Raw genomic sequence first — 17,931 nt, forward strand, 5'->3', positions numbered from 1 at the left:
CTTCTCACTGGCTGTCGTGCTAAAAGCAGCAGGCTCCTACCAGCCTCAGCTCAGCTCCAGCGAGTGAACGTTAAAACGTACGTCTCGTGCATATGAGTGCAGAAGGACACGCGCACCTAGAGGTCCCAAGATCTTGAATCAGCACTGTGCCCTAGGGCATGGTCATTACTGGTTCTTTTGCGTCCACACGTTGATTTGCTTTCCATTTCGTTCAGGGGGAGGAAGGGTGAGGGTTTCTTTCTACTGTGTACAAGCTGTGGCAGTTTTCCACGCGTGCTGGCTTCTGAATGGGCCGAGCTTCGATCGAGAGCGCGAGAGCGTTCTCCAGAAGGGGGGGTACTTCAATCAAATTCACGTTCATCAGATTTGCCCTGTCGCCAAAGCCGTAAAAATGGAACCCCACGTTCGGTTTTTGGAAACTTTGATGTCTTTCCCCTCGGGGGAGATGAGGACCGAAATGACGCACGTAGCACTTGCTAATGGGACACGTGGTTCGTAGAGAAGCTGGGTTGCTGCTCTGGGTCTGGAATTGGGATGTTAGAAGCTTTACGATTACAGATCCTTTACATTGTTGTGTACCAGATTTCTGTGAAACAGTCCTAAGTGGATATTGTTGTGCTGAAACGGGCAGAACGCTACTACGTTAAGGACAGAGGATAAGTAATTCATTGCTATAAATTCCACATAACAAGCAAAACACACTAATGGAACTGATACCGTATCCATAGCGAAGGAGTATACTAGAAACTGCGTAGTCAGCGGAAAGAAGGTCACTAAGGGTCAACGGGTGTCAGTTCCGATACCTGTTCCGAATTGCCGCACCTGTCTTCTACTGATCCAAAGTTCGCCCTGGTGTTGATCCAATTACTCTGCCCTTAATCGACTAACCGATTCTTGCCGATTGTGATCACTTTGACATTCGAATTTTCAAAGTCCAGAGCAAAGAACGCAGCATTGATGCCTAGCGTTAGATGGTCCCGCGTCGGATGAAAGAGACTTAACGCTTGTCAACATACTACACGTTCATACGTGACCCGCAATACGCAATTGCCCATTGGGCTCGGTGGAATGTTGCCTGGTTGCGAGTTCGTAGCATTCGTAGGACTCTGTAAACTGTTCAACACTCGCCAAGGCTGTACGAGTTTCAGACATCAAGAAGCCATCGTGTAGGGGTGCCGGGGATTCGATACGATGTTTGTATTTTCATAATCATTATTATTATTACCCAACGATGATAATAATCATTACAAAAAACAATAACCAACTATTAGGAAAGATTAGATCGCGATCGTTGCAGCTAGCTGACCCACGGAATGGGGCGATGCGCACAACCCATCATCATTCTCATGTCAGACGGGATGCAATCAGATGGCCTGCCCGGTCTATGTCTCAGTTTACTGCCGGTATGCACGGTTTGCATCTTAACTACGCGAAGGTGAAGGTAAGGGTTGGTCTACGCTGCTCGAGCCCGCGAAAGCGTGGAGAGGAAACAGCGAAAAGTCACCATATTCTCAAGTGTTGGACAGGCCTAGCACAGCGAGCAAACCTTGACTGGCAGGAATTTTCGCCAACAACGTCAATTGGCAAGCTTTTACGAGATCACCTTCCTTCCTATCTTCCGCTCGAGATGAAGCTGCGAGGACAGGAAAGCGCCGTTGGGGGTTTGGAATCCCAGGGTGAAGATTACAGGCGCAATACGCAGTGCAATTATACCTAGATGGTTAAGGCTTGACTACAATGTGTCTACTGAACCTGTGTGAGGACCAGTGGGTTAATGGTGGGCATTTTTTGTTTAATTGACTGCCTTGAATCATGTTAGTTCTCATCGGACTTAGTGCGGCTTGAATAGTTTTGGACTACGTCAAACTTTGGAAACGGTATACGCGCAGGCTCATTAGCTTTGACAGTGACAATTTTATTCCGTGTGAGCTTTGATGGGCGATGAAAAGTAATTGGATGGCTCTGCTACACGTTTGCACTGTGATAACCATATGTCCTCTTAATTGCCGTAAGCTATTCCCAAACATCAATAAGATAAAGCTTTATGCAGGCTACCTTTCCTAACGCTCACCCTGTAATAGATCAATAAATCTTCTACGTGTGAGCTTTTGGAGCCCTTCGCTAGTGATCGTAAAATGAGTAGCCGTTTAGTAGTTTCTTCCGGATCACTTGCACACACCAATGGAATATCTCAGTTCGCTGCTATTTTGCTCGCCTTTTATCGTGGCGCTGATAGTGGAAGCTCAGTCTGAATGTGTTTCTTCTTCCCTCTAGGGGGGGGGGGGGGGGGGGGGGGTGTTTCGTAATGCGACAGTGATGACAATTTACGATTTAATTGCTACGTCAGAAGAGGTTACTGTAGGGCGGAGCTGCGTACCGAATGCTCTGAGGCAAACAACGGCAAGCTACAGCAGCCCAGGGTCGCCATTACCTCGGCCGAGCGTGAGTGTGCGCTAGTTTTGGCTTTGACTTTTAGAAGTCTGTATTTGATTAATGCGTACGATAATTAAAAAGATAACAATACTTGAACACCTGACCGCCTGTGGTACCAGCATCTGGTGGGTGCGAGTGGTAAAACAAAAGCCTGTACTACTTCAGGATCTGGTGGTGGTGCAGAGAAATATTTAAGCTGCTGTGCGCGACGGTATCCTCTCGCTCAATGTCCGACCGCCAAGGCGGCGATTGTTCAAATATTGACACTGGCCAATATATGCTCGAAAGTCCCCCCGATATCGTCAGCAAGCGGCTTATACGATCCTCCGCTGGCCGGGATTCGTTTTTCGTGGCCACCGCAAATCGTATATGTGAGCGAGTGTGTTGGCGTTCGAGCAAACAGGGCACGGTCGTTGGTTCGTTGGTAATTGTGGACCTGATTTCGCTTTACTACCGACACGTTTAGCTACAAATCCCTATGCAAATAAGCAGCGCATCTTTAAGTGGTATCAGGGTTTTAGATAGTAGATCGTGTCGGTTGCGATTACTAAGAATGGGGTGGAATGTGGGTAAACAGGAGGTGGGAAAGTGAAAGGAAGCTACTTGGCAGCTCGGAACTTTACTTTACTTTACGGAACGTACGATCTGGAGCAACAAAGTATACAAGAGAGTGGTTCTTATGTAGGACAATATTGGTGTTAATAGTTCTCTTTGAACAAAAACCCGTGTTGAGGGCTAATCCAAGGTTTGTTGGAAGTAAAATTATCAGTTATTATTTTTATGTTGTGTTACGTGATCTCTTGCTGTTTTGTACTCGACATTATCTTTGTTCAGCTTCCAATCAGAAGCTATGAAATATCGAATCGTGTCTTGACCAGCACAACCGTCCCCCAGATCATTGTGCACGCGGTTCACACGACTAATCATTCGGTAGGAGATTGATCGTTATCCGTCCTGTACGTGTCGCGATTGTAACCTCCCATCGCGCATTTAGCAATTCTGGTCATTTTCTTCATCAAATTACTGCCAAACCCCCGGGCCTGTACGCTGTCGATTCGTGCGCTCACCAGACACCAAACGGGACCGTCATCGCGGTGGCACCGATTATAGAAATTCGCACTGCCAAACCTACCACCAGCACTGGACGAACTTCGGTCCGATGTGTGGTAGTGATTCTCATGCACGTACCAACTTCAGGGTCAGCGACTGTCACTAGTCACCAAGGGGGAAAGATAAGCAAAAAAAAACGATCAAACACGCGCGCAGATCTTGGCGCAGAAGCCGCCCATGTCAGCCAAGCCGTCCACCTTCCCCGCACAAGCGGGTGTGTGGAGTAAGCGTGTGCCGGCAAGATCTCGATCAACGTGATGACCGTACGTACGTGAACGCTAAGGGAGCCCTCAATCGTAACGGCTCCTAGCCTGATGCACGAAAGTTCGTTCACTCGAAAGTCGCACAGCAACAGCAGCTTTATTTCTCGCAAATCAATACGTCCATTCGGTGGTGCCCAGTTAGGGGCGGAGGTTTTAATGTGGCTTGAAGAGGGTGTTCTCAGCCAGGGGTGGGAAACCATCAGTTTTTTAGCTGCAGCTGACTCACTTGGACGGCGAGACGGCAATTGATTCCAAGCGACGTTAACCTGTCGACGCAGGCGTTAGTAGGATGCGTTGCCGAAGGAAGACTGGAGGTAACACGACAAGCTCAGACCACACACCTATCTCTAAAGCTTAAATTTCTTTGGTGGAGATCTACGACCCACAGTGGTGAAGTGTGTTCGAGACACTTTGTACGTAGTTTGGGAGTGTACTTGCAATACTGTAACTTTTGAAGGGGCACAGCGTAACAGAGACCTTCGGTTGTCTTACTAGCCTTCCATTGTGTTACCAAGCCTGGCCGACATTTGGATCTTCCCACTGTCACTAGTGCTACCCCACATAACGCCTTCCTTCACAGCATCGGACAAGTCTGTCAATATTCTGAGGAATGCATACGTTAATGTATGGTTGGGACTTGAGTCAGACTGAAACTGTTAAGAATCGTTTGTTTATTTTTATACCTTTCTAATCAAAATGGATTAAACTTTTGGGCTTTAACAGACCCATCGACAGTACGATTAGATTGTTTCGTATCCTCTCAACTGGGTTGACTCATAGCCGTTATAGCTACTGAACGCTAATGTGATTTTTTGTTCCTAACTGGAGAGCAATAATCTAAACAACAACAACGAATCATAGTTCAAGTAGTAAACAACTCAAGGTTTTAGAACTCGCCCCTGCGTCACTTCACCCTCCCCCCCCCCCCCCCTACCCAAATGGGGGGGAACGTTGTCCCACGGTCTACTGGCGAAGACGTATATCTTCCGATATTCATCTGGCGGTTCATCGAAACCCTCAAATAATGACTTATTCTTTTCGGAAGGGGTGAGTTGGCCACATTCGCGCAATACCTGGTCTGGTGACTGTTTTATTTATTTACGTTGGAGGCTTCTCCTTCGGTACCTACGGCTCTCGCTCTCCCTTTCGCAGCCGTATCGGCAGGACCACACCGAGGTTTCCTCCCGTCGCCGGGACCACCGGTGTGCGTTCGGGCAACTTGTTTAGCGAATACATTGCATAATACCGTTCAATATAACTCTGTAACCTTGACATCTCTTACTCGCTCACTTCAGCACCGCACCAGCACTCCCTTTCCCCGGGCAGTTTATTTTGCTTCTTTTTCACTCTCCCGCCGCTGCCGAAGGACTGGTTCGGACTTGCGGTGCGCTGAAGGCGATCAAGCCGGTATTAAGATCATCGGCAAGATCGAAGAAAGAGCCAAACCTTTTACAGCAACACAAAAAACGCTAAAACGTGCCACCCCGAAAGAAAAACAAACAAAAACAGAACCTTTAAACGAAACGCCGCTGCAACAAGATTTTTGCACGCACCCCGTTCACCAAACGGTATCGGGGTACATTCGGGTAAAACATTCGATTCCCATTTTGCTTTGCCGCTGGCCCGACCGAGGGAGATCGACACGTGCGCGACAGTGTGTGGCGCGGTGGAACAAGTATTCATCCCTTATGCTTTTAAAACTTTTGTCATGTTTCATCGTGTTGGCTGCTGTTATGCTTTCACTCTACCATGTGCCATTTGTGGTCTGGCGGTTGATACGGCGTATCCGCGAGGGTTGCCTACCGGCAAGCTCACACGCGAAGGCGAAAGTGAATGGTGGTCCTAAGTTTGCGAAAAAAAAAACACAACTCCGCGAGCAAATGAGGCACAAAATCTGCTCCGGCTAGACAAACTGGAACCATGGCCCGACCCGAGATGAGACCCCCGAGAGTCTTGGTCTTTCGGGAGGTAGGGGAATTACTTTTAATCGGTTGGTTGAAGCATTAACTGTGGTGGTTACGAGTAGGAGTGAGCAGCAAAAAAAAAAGCTGACATACCACCAGTCATCAGGCTGATGAAGGATTCTTTGCCGGACACGACTTAATCGTGCCTGCGGTTTTTTTTTCTTCTCTTTGAGGGTTGAGGGTTTTTTTTTTTTGTTTATCGTCTATATCTTTTGTTGTTGCCCATTGGATCGCGGTTTTGGAACGGCACGGGCGAATAAAAGGCTTCTAAAGCGGTAAGCCCTTTAATTGGGGCATTCGTGTTACGCTGCGCAGCGAATCGACTCATCCTTGGGCGACTGGTTTCCTTATTTCTGTGCCATTTATGCAGGGCGTCACTAAGAATGGTTTTAAATGTAAAATAATACAGGATGGTGTAAAATAATGGTGGTAGTTATAGAGTACCTTACATTAGAGGAAGTTTTAGTCCATTAGTTTTTAGTCTTTGTAACTGTTTGGCTTTGATTTTATAAAACCAAGTTAAGCGTGAAAAATGGGTACTTTATTTTGACATGCAAGGATCATTAAGGGCTACAGACAGCACATATTTGTTTGAAGCAACTGGATCTTTAAGGATAATGTCCTACTGTAGGTCCCCTAGAATAAACTAAAGTTTGGGTGATTTTTGGAGGTTGCAATAATCTAAGCATACTGGGGGATTTAAGCAACACATTTCTCGAGTTTGCGATGAAACAATCGATAACGTATGCTGAAGCTTGATATTTTGGATCAATTGCGTTTGTGTGGCGCATAGCAAAAAATCTTTGTTGAGACATTTAATCGGATATCTCCAAAACAGCTCTCAGGAAGTGAATCGTCTTGATACATATCTCTGATTCCAGTAATGCAACTGCTTCAAATCTTGTTGTTTCCACTCCTGTTTTAAAGAGCTTTGATAGGTTTGCCCTCAAAATAGTCAACAGGGACGAACTCACCATATCTCATACCAGATACTCATATCCCAATTGGATTTCTTATCAGGAATCAGGATAGTTAGTGCTGCACAAAGAAAATAGTGCCGGATTGGATATGATGCCCAGTTAAATTGAGTGTCTTACTTACAATAAAGCCTTAACATATCCAACTTGACTCCAGATTTGATCCACGGACGTCTTAGTTACGCACAAAATGCAAAAGTCAAGGGACCTTTTTAGAGTTACTCTTTTAACGTCAGACCTAAAAATAGTATTTTTTTATCTCTTTCTTGGTGAAGAATATCAAGGTCTAAAACTTAGAACAAAAAAAAAACAAACTGAGTAACGCATTCTGTAGTTAATAGATTTTGATTATCGCACACATTCTAAATGGGGAACGATCCTTCAAGGATGCTGATCAATATCTGTCCCGTCATGGTGCAAGTATCTTCTACAGTCCTTCAAAACGGTCGAGTGCTCCTTTCAAAAACCCATCCCCATAATGTCAACACTATCGTTCTATCGGCGATCGTCTAACACATCCTCCTTCCATTACCTGTACCCTAATCACGTCGAACCTATCTGATCGCAAGGGATCATCGCACTCGGCAGGGGGTGTTCAAAATTTTGCAATCCAACTCACCCTTCGCAACAGCAACGTTGCAAACGTCGAAGGCGAAGATAGCTCGTTAGCAAAAGGTCGCAATGTTGTGACGATTCTTGTCGTGCCGAGCTCATTATGCGGAGGGCTAATCCGCAGAAGACAACGCTTAAACGTGTGTAAAAAAAGTAAAACTAAACCCGAAAAATCGCAGCCAAATCAATTCCATTCGGTCCAATTTCTTGGGCTTCCAAACGTTGGAATACCTCTCACCACGGCAACTAAAAGAAATGAAACCCACCGCAGGAAAAGCCTTCGTCCATCAAATCAAATCGCAAACGCTATCCTTCGTTCCATCAATCAGGCCTCTTTGTTGGCACTCGGGTTTGCGAGGCTTCTACTCGTGCTTGGTGGAATGAAACGAAGGGAATGATGCTAAAAAAACCGCGTCACAAAACCGCGAACCCGTCTGCATGTGACCACGAATGTGCCACGCCACGAAACACCATCCGTCCGGTAGAGATCGAATTGCGTCAAGGATTTTGCGCATCTGTGGCCGTTTTCAGAACGCAATGTTGTGTTTTCGTGACGGTTCTCTATGTGCGCGCCCGTTTGGGACAACAATTAGAATGCGGAGGTAGCTCGATGACGCGCTTGCAAAGCCCAAAAATCCCGCGATCGTGATGGATCGCTTAAGGATCAGTTTCGGATACGGCTGTTTTGTGCATTCCATTCTTGAGTGTCTCGATCCCTTTTCACCATTATATATACGCCTGACCGTGATGACATTGACATTTATGTCGAGTCTGCAAAAGTTCACCTTGGCTTTGTGATACCCTTGTGGATTCGATGGTGGGACAGTGAATGCTTTCGATTACTTCCGGTGGTTTTTAAGGGCTATTTGAGAATCTACCGGGGTTGCTTTTTCGACACTTGTCTTCGAGACAGAGATTACAGGAGAATTTAAATGGAAGCTCAATATCAACTCTAAGAGCATTAAAACGATGAATATTTTAATAGAATGACGTAAATTGAGGGTGGGTAGAGAACTGGTAAATAAATTCCAGAGATCTCGCGAACGCTTTCCATCCATCCATCATGGACGATCAATAACATCCACCGTTAGCAATCGAGACATAATAAAAACGATCGCTTTTCAAACACAACCACACCGCAATCACTCCGGTGCTTGTTCTGGTCTGACGTCTCGATCGTAAAATGATCGATGGCATGTTGGCAACAAAGGCTTATTGGTATCACATATTGCGAGCGCCCGATACGAAATGCCGTCCAGCGGAGGCTTACGGTTTACGATTAGCGCATAATGTGAACTAATTATACGCCACGCCATCGCAACACCCGATGACTGCTGCAGCCGGGGTGACAAATGACGGGCCCAAAGTCCGAACCTTGACGCCCGCCCGGAGGACCAGTGCGCCAGAAGTTCTCGGCCGCCATCGACCACATCACCGCACGGCACGTGCATCTCGCCCACCATGCACGCGTTTCGGATGCGTCCGCTGCATCGATCGATGGCTAGACGACGGCTAGTCAGTTTTCTCGGTCGGCTGTTTGACCGTCGCGAGGCTCGCTGGAAACCGGTTTGGTGGCAACAGCCACTCTTCGCTGCTCCCATTTCTATCTCCCTACCAACCGCCGATACCTTAAGTGCACAGAGGGCTGAGCTGGTGGTAATAGTAATAATAAAAACAGGCACCGATGAATGATTAAACCGTTTTCATTCAGAGAAGTGTCGTGGCGGTTGTTATACTTAAGCTTCTCTTGCTTCGCGTGAGTGTTTTTTGCTTCGGCCAACTCTCCATCCATCGATACTCCACAAACCGCCTGACAACGACGATTGTTGCACCGACTTGGGGGCTTATGCACAAACACACACAACCACACATGCACCTTCGTGTCAGCGATTTAATGCGCATTTGTAATTCTGATCGCGTTAATCAGCATCTCCCGGCGGGCTGGCATGCGTGAGTGTGACACAGCACAACGTCGCGCGGTCAACGATCCGATCTGATTCCGTCGAGTCGAGATCGCAGGTGACGAACCGGCGACCGACAGGAAAAAGCACACTTGCGTTGCGAAACGTGGCACGATTGCGCGACTTATGCAATTTTGCCGCGGACGCGTTCCAATGCATGCCTTGATGCTCTCTATGCTGGCAGGTACCGCGTGAGAAAATTAAGCTAGGAGCGAAAGGAACGAGCGGACAATGGAAAAACCGAACCGAATTGGTTGGTGAAACAGAAATCCTCCCGGGTTTAACCGTCCGGTCAACCTATGTTGGTCAAGCTGATTTCGCAGAGAAATTAATTAAGGAGTTTTCCTCTGTTTCGTACAACGGATGAGTGTTGTCCAATGAATCGCAATCGGATGTGAGCTTTTTTTCGTTGAAGTAGTTGGGGATTGTTTGATGGATTTTAAATGGGAATGCTTTTGTTGAAAACAGTAATTGATTTACTGGCTATTGTTTTATAAAGTAAAACTTTTGTAATATAATCAAAGGTATGATTATTAGAACATTTAAGAGTTGATAAAAAAGAGTGATGTTACAGATGTTTTATTCAACGACTCTGTGTCCTATCGTCAGACAAACCCATTATCGATAGATTCAGAGAATAAATTTTTAAATAAAACCGTCTTGAAATTACAATTCAACATTTGTTCGTACTATCCAGATGGATTCCGATCACCCAAGTGCTACAGAAATTGCAGCAGACTACGGAATGCCCAGATTTTACAGTCTGGTAGATTAATCTGTACGAATCCTTTATACAGATCTTGAATAGAATCAGAAAATCCTGAGCAATATTGGCATTGCTATACTAAACTTAATGTCCACACCAGAAAAAAATCTTTAGACAAAGCACTCAGAATAAGCGATGGAGAATCGTTGGTCGAAGAGGTTTCCAGTCAGCCTCAGCATTATTCTAACGACTTCTTTAGGTAATCATGTATCAGAGGACCTTCTCCAATCATTCTGTAGCCAATACACGTAACTTCAAAGGGCTGCGCCAGATGGGGTGACAATATTGTGGAGAACGTTACATTCATACAGGAATCGAGGAAAGCTACTGAGTCCAGAATTTACAAGTCACGACCTTTCAAGGTTGTTGTTCCAAACAGTAAGAAGATGCGCTTTCTGTAGTATTTTAATTGCCTTTTGAAGTTAGTCTATTTTCCCTTTCAATGCATACGTTACCAGCAAATCCCCATTGAAGTTCAAATCCAGACACTAAGTCTAAGTCTTCAGCACTCCTTAATATCTCATGAATACTGCTCAAGACCACTCTACTGCTCCTAATTGACGCATAAATTAGCTCACCGTACTCGAGCCCTTACTGCTCGTCAACACCGTGCGTCTCCATACGACAGTATCGATTGCAATCGTTGACATTCGCACACACTTCGCCATGCAAAAGGGTGCAATAGGGTAGACGCAAGAAGGCAATGGATCGAGCCGGCAGTACTTGATTTATTTGTGCATCGCAAATGGCAGTACTTTGACATGATGAGCAAACATGTAATTAATTTCTCATCATAAGCACCTACGAGCAGAGGGAGTTCCTCGCGGGAACGAGTGCATGTATCGAGCCGAAAGTGTACAGATTTAATTACCGCCTCCACGAACACTGTTTACTTTTATGACTTGTGGATTGGCTAATGAGTGGTTGATTGGATGTATTTTTAAAATCTTCTACCGCACGCATTCTAATTTTCGATCCTCGGTTAAATGATGCAAATGCATGAGAAGCAATAATTATTATTAATCACAACTGCAGTGAAGAAACGTTAGGACTTGTGGTCAAATGGTTCTAAGGGATAAACCAAAGCTAGAAAGAAGTTTAATGTTTTTGGAGCAATAACACGTTATAGTCCAGTCACATGCTCAGCTGACCCATTGACGGTAGGCTTACATGTGTCTAATGCTAGTTATGCTAGCTCCAAACTTTACATCCGTCAATAATTCTACCAGCTAGCAATTTTACACACACGTCCAATAAACACTTATCTTCATTTTCACGCCTAGCGCGATGAAAAATGATCGATCAACCACAGCGACACCTTTCGCGCCAAAATCGTGCCCAACGTGACCGGCTAGGGGCGTGCTAACCGGGCAGTGTGCTCCGGCACATTTATGGCGCACGAGCCCATCGCCATCCGTTTGGGGGCGGTTTTTGAAGGCACAAACGAAAACAAAAACGCCACAAAACCGAGGAAAAAAAGTGAAAACAAAAAACAAATGCGCGTGAGAAAATCGCAAAAGAAGCAGCAACACACGGTTCGCGTCCGCACAATAAATCCATCGCACACATCGGTTAGGTTTTGCAGGGCATGAGCGTAACAAATTGGCAAATTCGATCGCATGCTTCCCGCGAAAACCATCGCCATCACCGAGGGCCCTCAGTCCCGCCAGAAAGCATATGTGGAGCACGTGTTGTGGCGGATCGCGCGTGCTTTATTTCTCATAGCTTCGTTCTCGTTTTCGATCGCTGATTGAATCTTTTTTCTCACCTTACCTTATTTCTATTGTGTCGTTTTTTTTGCAGGCTTTCGGGCACGTGAGCGGATGCCACATCAATCCGGCCGTCACGATCGGGCTGATGGTAACTGCCGACGTCAGCATACTGAAGGGTGCTTTCTACATTGTTTCGCAGTGCATCGGTGCGATCGCAGGAGCAGCCGTCATTAAGGTACGTTCGTAGGCGTATTTTGAAAGTATCATTGTATGATTAAGGGCCCCATCTTTTGTTTCTAAATATTGAGTCCGATACACAAAGCAAATTTCCTCTCATCAACAAATTTTGCTATATTCGGGCGTTTTAAGCGCTTTTAAAAAATATTCTTAAAGATAATTATAGTAGCGTCTTGAATAAAAAGATTATTCTACTACAGTATATTCTGGTTCGCCAGAAAAATAAACTCGCCAAGAAGTATTGAATAGAATCTGTTAAACCTAAGAGATTGTAATCGAAAAGTCAACACATTTTCCAATGAGATTCGCTGACCCGCGCATGAGTTAGTCTGCCAATCCAATATCCCGGCCTTTCTGGTGGACGTATCAAAACCATCACTCCATCTTAGCTTCGGTCTACCACGTCTTCTCTCTCTTTGTGGCCTCCATAAAAGAACTATAGACTTTCGCCATTGTAGCCTCTTTTACAATTTTCATCCTCACATACGGGGCCAAAGAACCTTCCGAGCATCTTCATCTCCAACGGGGCTAACAAGGTTTCGCCAGTCTTTATCAATCATGTATCAGAGGCGTACAGTGACTATAAATGCCCTATATAGAGTTCCACTTTCGCAGTAGTGAAGTAGTGAAGAACATGCCAAAGCAGTTCAACTTCTAGTCGTTCAGTTTTAATTTGGAGCACCTCTATACATTTTATTAAATGAAAATATCACTAAAGAACCAGCTAAGTAGCTCAGTAGATCATTAAACTCTTCACAATTCCCAAGTGTACTCTCGTAAACAGTTCATGCTCGATCGATTTTTTTCAACAGCAGTAAAACGCCATCAACGCATGCTCTTGTTGTGCACCGTTTGCACGCCCAACAAATCGTGCGTGCATGCATAGCAGAGATTCCCCATCCCCCCGAACGACCCGATCTGTTATTCCCTTCTATGGTTGAATTTTTAAACGGCGGAAAACTGTGTCAACAGGCACCCGGTTTGTGGTGCAGTCCCATGTGCACATGCTCACCCGCTTTCAAAAACCCCTTTTCGCTTTTTCTCCCACACCACACGGACACCACTCGGGTTGTCGTCTGTATTGAATCGGAACGGAAACAACGCCTTGTCTACCGAGTGAGCGAATATGTGATTGAAGTGCGCCTTTGCTACGCTTCAATAAAAGTGCCATTTAGTACTAATAGCTAGGGGTAACAAAGAATAGACAGGGGGGAAAAAGGTACCACGAGACTGCGCGTCTGGGATGTAGAATAAAACAACGCATCAACGCAGAACCCCTAGCTGCACAATGCAGATGTCAAAGATGAAACCTTCTTTTCAGCTGTCAGACACAACAAAAATACCGGTGGCCCGTCAGCGTGGGGCTGAGCTGGATTTTAAAAATGTGCAATCCGAGAGTTTGCTCAGCGCAAACTGGATGCAGTGACAACATAACCTAAATTACCCATCGAAGCATTCTGGCGTCGATTCAATAGGTGTGCATGTGCATCGGAATAACAATAGACGGTGATCTATCTTCCCTCTTGGCCTCCCTGTGGACGCATCCCGGCATGGGTGTTTCATGCTTTGTCACCGTGATTTAAACAACAATTTCAAACGCTCTGTTTTGCATTACTATGCACCAATGTGATGGAATGGCAGCGCTGCCACAAGAACACTCTCGATGCGGGTTCGTCGCTTGTCGCCGTTTTGTTTCCAGCTCACTTGTTACGACCTGGGAAGCGACGGCCGCTGATTTGCTTGCTGTCAGGCTCGTGTCAATGCGAGTGTACGCGAACGATCGAAGACAGCAATGCTCGATCGATCGATCGCAACCAACGGACAGATAGCGTGCGTGTGTGTGTCGGTGTACTACACACTTATGCCACCTATGCCACCTCTTCTTTGAGGTGACCCCATTCTGTGCCCCAACTATGCAGCAGACAATTGCCTCGAAATGCCAAGGTACCTGGCCCTTTGCAGATCGGAACACACTGAAGGGTGCTCACAAAGGTGACAGTGTGTTTCGTGTGATTCGTACCCGCCACTCTCGGCACCCGGCAAATGGCAACGGGAGAAACATAAAGCATATTTTTTATCAATCATGTCACTTTCTGGTGCGCAAGTACCAGCCCGGATGGTTTAATGGGAGCAGGAAACGGGCAGGACGTGAGTGGACCCCGAGCAGCATGGACCCCGACCTCATTAAGCATCACCTCAGCAAAAATTGCATGTTTGCGTAAAAATGGATCAAACAAACTTTGACACGTTCACCTTTTCTCTTTCCGGAGGTCATTAAGTATGCCGAGCAGGAGGTTAACCATTATTGTTAACCTCCTTTTTTAACACCGAAACACGAGTGATGAGGTGATCTTTGTGTTCCCATTCACTGTTGTGACTTGGTTGTCCCATTTTAAAATTTTTGTAAAATGTCACCTGATGTCAACCATTAAGCTGTTTGAGAGTTCCAGCTTCCTGTGCGAAAACTAGCCATTAAATTACAATTATCCATAAAGTTTGATTTGTAATGATTCCCTTTTCAATAAACCTCTTCTCTGCAACGGTTGCGCTGCCAGTAATCGATTCAAATGATTTACTTCCTTGGCTCGTGCGAGCACTTGTGCCTCAGCGCGACGGTTTGGAGGTTAGTTTGCCACCTTCGTAGTGCGGCCCACCAACCTTGCGCACCGAGACGCGTCGTTTCGTCTGCCTTCGACATCCAAATGACAATCTTCCCTCAAGCCATCAATCAAACCACCGCCGCACGAGCGAACCTCACGCGAGACACGCTGTCTCGCACGCGTACCAAAAGTCGCTCGAACAAGCGCACGCAGTTAACACGCGCGTAAAACCCGATAAATTTGCCATCAGGCGCTAATAATAGTCCGTTTTTGGCCCGTTTTGGCCCGAATCCCTAATCCAATTTTCGGAAGACATAATCGCATACACAGCGCGAACGCAAAAGCTTCGCAGCGTATGCAACCGACGTGAAATGACGTGCAGCAAACGGGCTCGCTAAAGGAACGGAACCTATTCATTAGTGTGTTCCCCTTGCCCTAAACCTTGACCGAAAGCCGACCTGCCGAACCGGTTACTCAAAAAAAAGTGAGGGTCCCCGGTGCGATCCGGACCTCCACTAGAGATCAATCCAATTTTGATTTACCACAAGAAGAAAAAACACAAGACACTCACGTGTGAGTAGTTTAAAAGCGAATGTAGAAAAAAACAGACTATAAAGATCACCCCTATGCATTAACCTATCGGCCCTCGACGAGCATACATTGCCGTGGGAGTAGGAGCGTGTTATGTTGACGTGTGTTTTATGTTTTCGGCTGCCAGTTTGCTCCACTGGAACATTGTATCGGCATCTATTGAGCGAGAGATCTGCTTCGTACGACACCTCATGCTAACCACTTGTACAAGCTGCCTGACTGAGCTGCAAAGTTCAGAGCCTTTCAAAACGGCTCGTAAAACCCTGCAGTGTCAAGATGCTACTCAACCGGTAGCTTACAAGAGCCGATCTAATGTTTGCGTACCCTCGATCACCCGCTGAACAGAGCTCGACCTGACATTAGTGACATGTCTTCTCTAATCTATTTTAATTACATTATGTCCACCTTCACCTGGGTCATTGGGGAGCAAACTTTAAGATCAACCCCTTTAGCGACTACTGTTCGCCTTGCGGATTCGAGCAGAACCCTACGTCACTTTATCGCAAACCGATTCTTCGGTAATTGAATTTCGGATACCGTCCAACGATTCCGGGCGATCGATTATTACCTCGTTCATTGGCAACCTTCGATCTGCACCTGTACTGTACTGCACTCTAATGGCTAATGGCACGCTCAAACACACTCTCATCTTGCGGCGTGAACGTGCTAAATGGTTACCCTGTTTGCCGTAATGCCAAGAGTTTCGATTAAAACGTTGCTGCTTAAAATGGTTTTGCGTTTGCGTTCGGGTTCGGTGTTGTGCGTTAGGTTCTAACGTAGCCGTGCCAAGAATGCTGGTGGTATGGCGCACAATCGGGTGCGTTGTGGTGAGCTAATTTACTTAGCCTTTAGACGCGCAAACTCATCGCCTATCGTCTCAACGGCCCACTTGTAGATCGTGAACGATCTTTAACAGCCCTGTATGGTAGCAATTAAAATCGTTAACCAGCGGGCGGACATGCTGGTGGTACACGAATAATGTGCGGGCGCATATGGTATTGTAAGAAAATTAGGTAAACAATATTCGGCGCTAAGAAGTTTTCGGGGGGGGTGTGCGAAACAGTAGACGGTTCTCGGTGGTTCTCCAAAGACAGGATCTCCTCTCCAATGGTAAGAGAAATCTTCTTCTTATTCTCTCTCGGATTATCGACCTCTTAGGTCATGCCTGCCATTTCTGGCGTACTAGACTTGTTGATACCGCATAGTTGTATAGTCAGTCCTCACTATGGGAGAACGGCCCAGATGGGATTTGACCCCCGGTTCTGCCGTGTGAAGACCGGCGCCCCTGTCACATCTACCACCCTCTAGTGCAGGCAAGGGATATTTTAATGCCCATTCAGTGAAAAGAGTTTCTAGTAAGTTCAACGGATTTCCGTAATACCTGTAAACCTGCTCCAATTGATCCTAAACAGTGTCCAGAAATGGTTCGAATGGCTCGGTCATTGAAGCACAACTAAAAATTCTTCAAAAATGTTGTTGGATACCTTCAAGGTCACTCCTTTCATTTTATTAAAATATTTATTTATTTAATTATTTAAATTTATTAATTTTTTTTGTAGTTTGTTTACCAGAATACTATCGTCGTTAAAAATTAGTTTGGTATTGTACTGGTGACAAACATGTCTGAAACATTTTCAAATGATAGAAATTTATTCAAATTACGTTATTAAACGTAACATACAACGATTTATAGTTTAAATGAAAAACATACATTAAAAATTATATTAATTTATTGTTGTCATGTTTATTTGCCAGTTGGTTCAACCACATGAATGTTACAATGCACGCGAAGTAATGCTCCACAAAATCATTGCAAAAAAAAGCTGGCATTCAACTTCACTTCACGTGACCTTTACTACTACCGTTTCCTCTAATATATACACAATTTAAACCGATAAATCATTACAACTCAATCCCAAAACACATTCGTCAATTTTACACCTTTCCCCCCCCGCACACACACACACTGGTCGCGCAAGGCCGCAATTGATCACGCCCAGCGCGTACCAAATCAGGTTTAAATTAATTGTGCGAGATAATGATACATAACCGGCCACGAGGTGGGTCCCACATTTCGCCCGTTCGGGAACGAATAAATTGACCGGCCACATTAAATATTTAACCGGGCAGGCGAAGGACACCGACACGCTCGGGTTTCCGTTCCGTGTCGAAGGCTATCGTTCCGACATTAGTAGATCCCTTTTCATGAATTTGCTTGACGCTTTTTTGTTTTCTTTTGTTTTGCTCCACTTTTTTTTTTCTACTGCTTGCTTTCGTCACAGGCCGCCACCCCGTCAGAAGTGGTCGGAGGACTCGGTGTGACCGGTATCGCCCCGGGACTGTCCACCGGGCAGGGTGTCCTGATCGAGGCGCTCATCACCTTCATGCTGGTGTTCGTCGTACATGGCGTGTGCGATAATCGGCGCACGGACATCAAGGGTTCGGCTCCACTTGCTATCGGGCTTTCGATCACGGCCGGCCATCTGGCAGCGGTAAGTGTGGACGTACGTGGTGAGGCGTTGAGTTGCATACGACTAATGCTTGGTTTTATATTATCGCAACAGATTAAGTACACCGGCGCCAGCATGAACCCAGCCCGTTCGTTCGGACCGGCCGTTGTGATGGGTAATTACACCGATCTGTGGGTAAGTTGGGATGGCCTTTGACACCATTACAGAGTGATTCTTCCATTAGTAGTGCTAATA

At 45.9% G+C, this 17,931-nt stretch overlaps 1 protein-coding gene across 12 annotated transcripts in view; it reads left to right on the forward strand.

Annotated features, from left to right (window-relative positions):
• LOC118513575 (aquaporin AQPAn.G) overlaps window positions 1–17,931 on the forward strand; it is a 40,524-nt gene that overhangs the window by 20,359 nt on the left and 2,234 nt on the right. For all 12 annotated transcript variants that reach the window (XM_036059516.1, XM_036059518.1, XM_036059522.1 and 9 more), the window contains 3 exons: window positions 11,890–12,033; window positions 17,509–17,718; window positions 17,791–17,871. In XM_036059516.1, coding sequence (XP_035915409.1) covers window positions 11,890–12,033; window positions 17,509–17,718; window positions 17,791–17,871 — 435 coding nt within the window. The remainder of the gene's footprint in view (window positions 1–11,889; window positions 12,034–17,508; window positions 17,719–17,790; window positions 17,872–17,931) is intronic.

The sequence above is a fragment of the Anopheles stephensi genome, chromosome 3 (genome assembly GCF_013141755.1).
Source record: "Anopheles stephensi strain Indian chromosome 3, UCI_ANSTEP_V1.0, whole genome shotgun sequence".
Taxonomy (NCBI): Eukaryota; Metazoa; Arthropoda; class Insecta; order Diptera; family Culicidae; genus Anopheles; species Anopheles stephensi.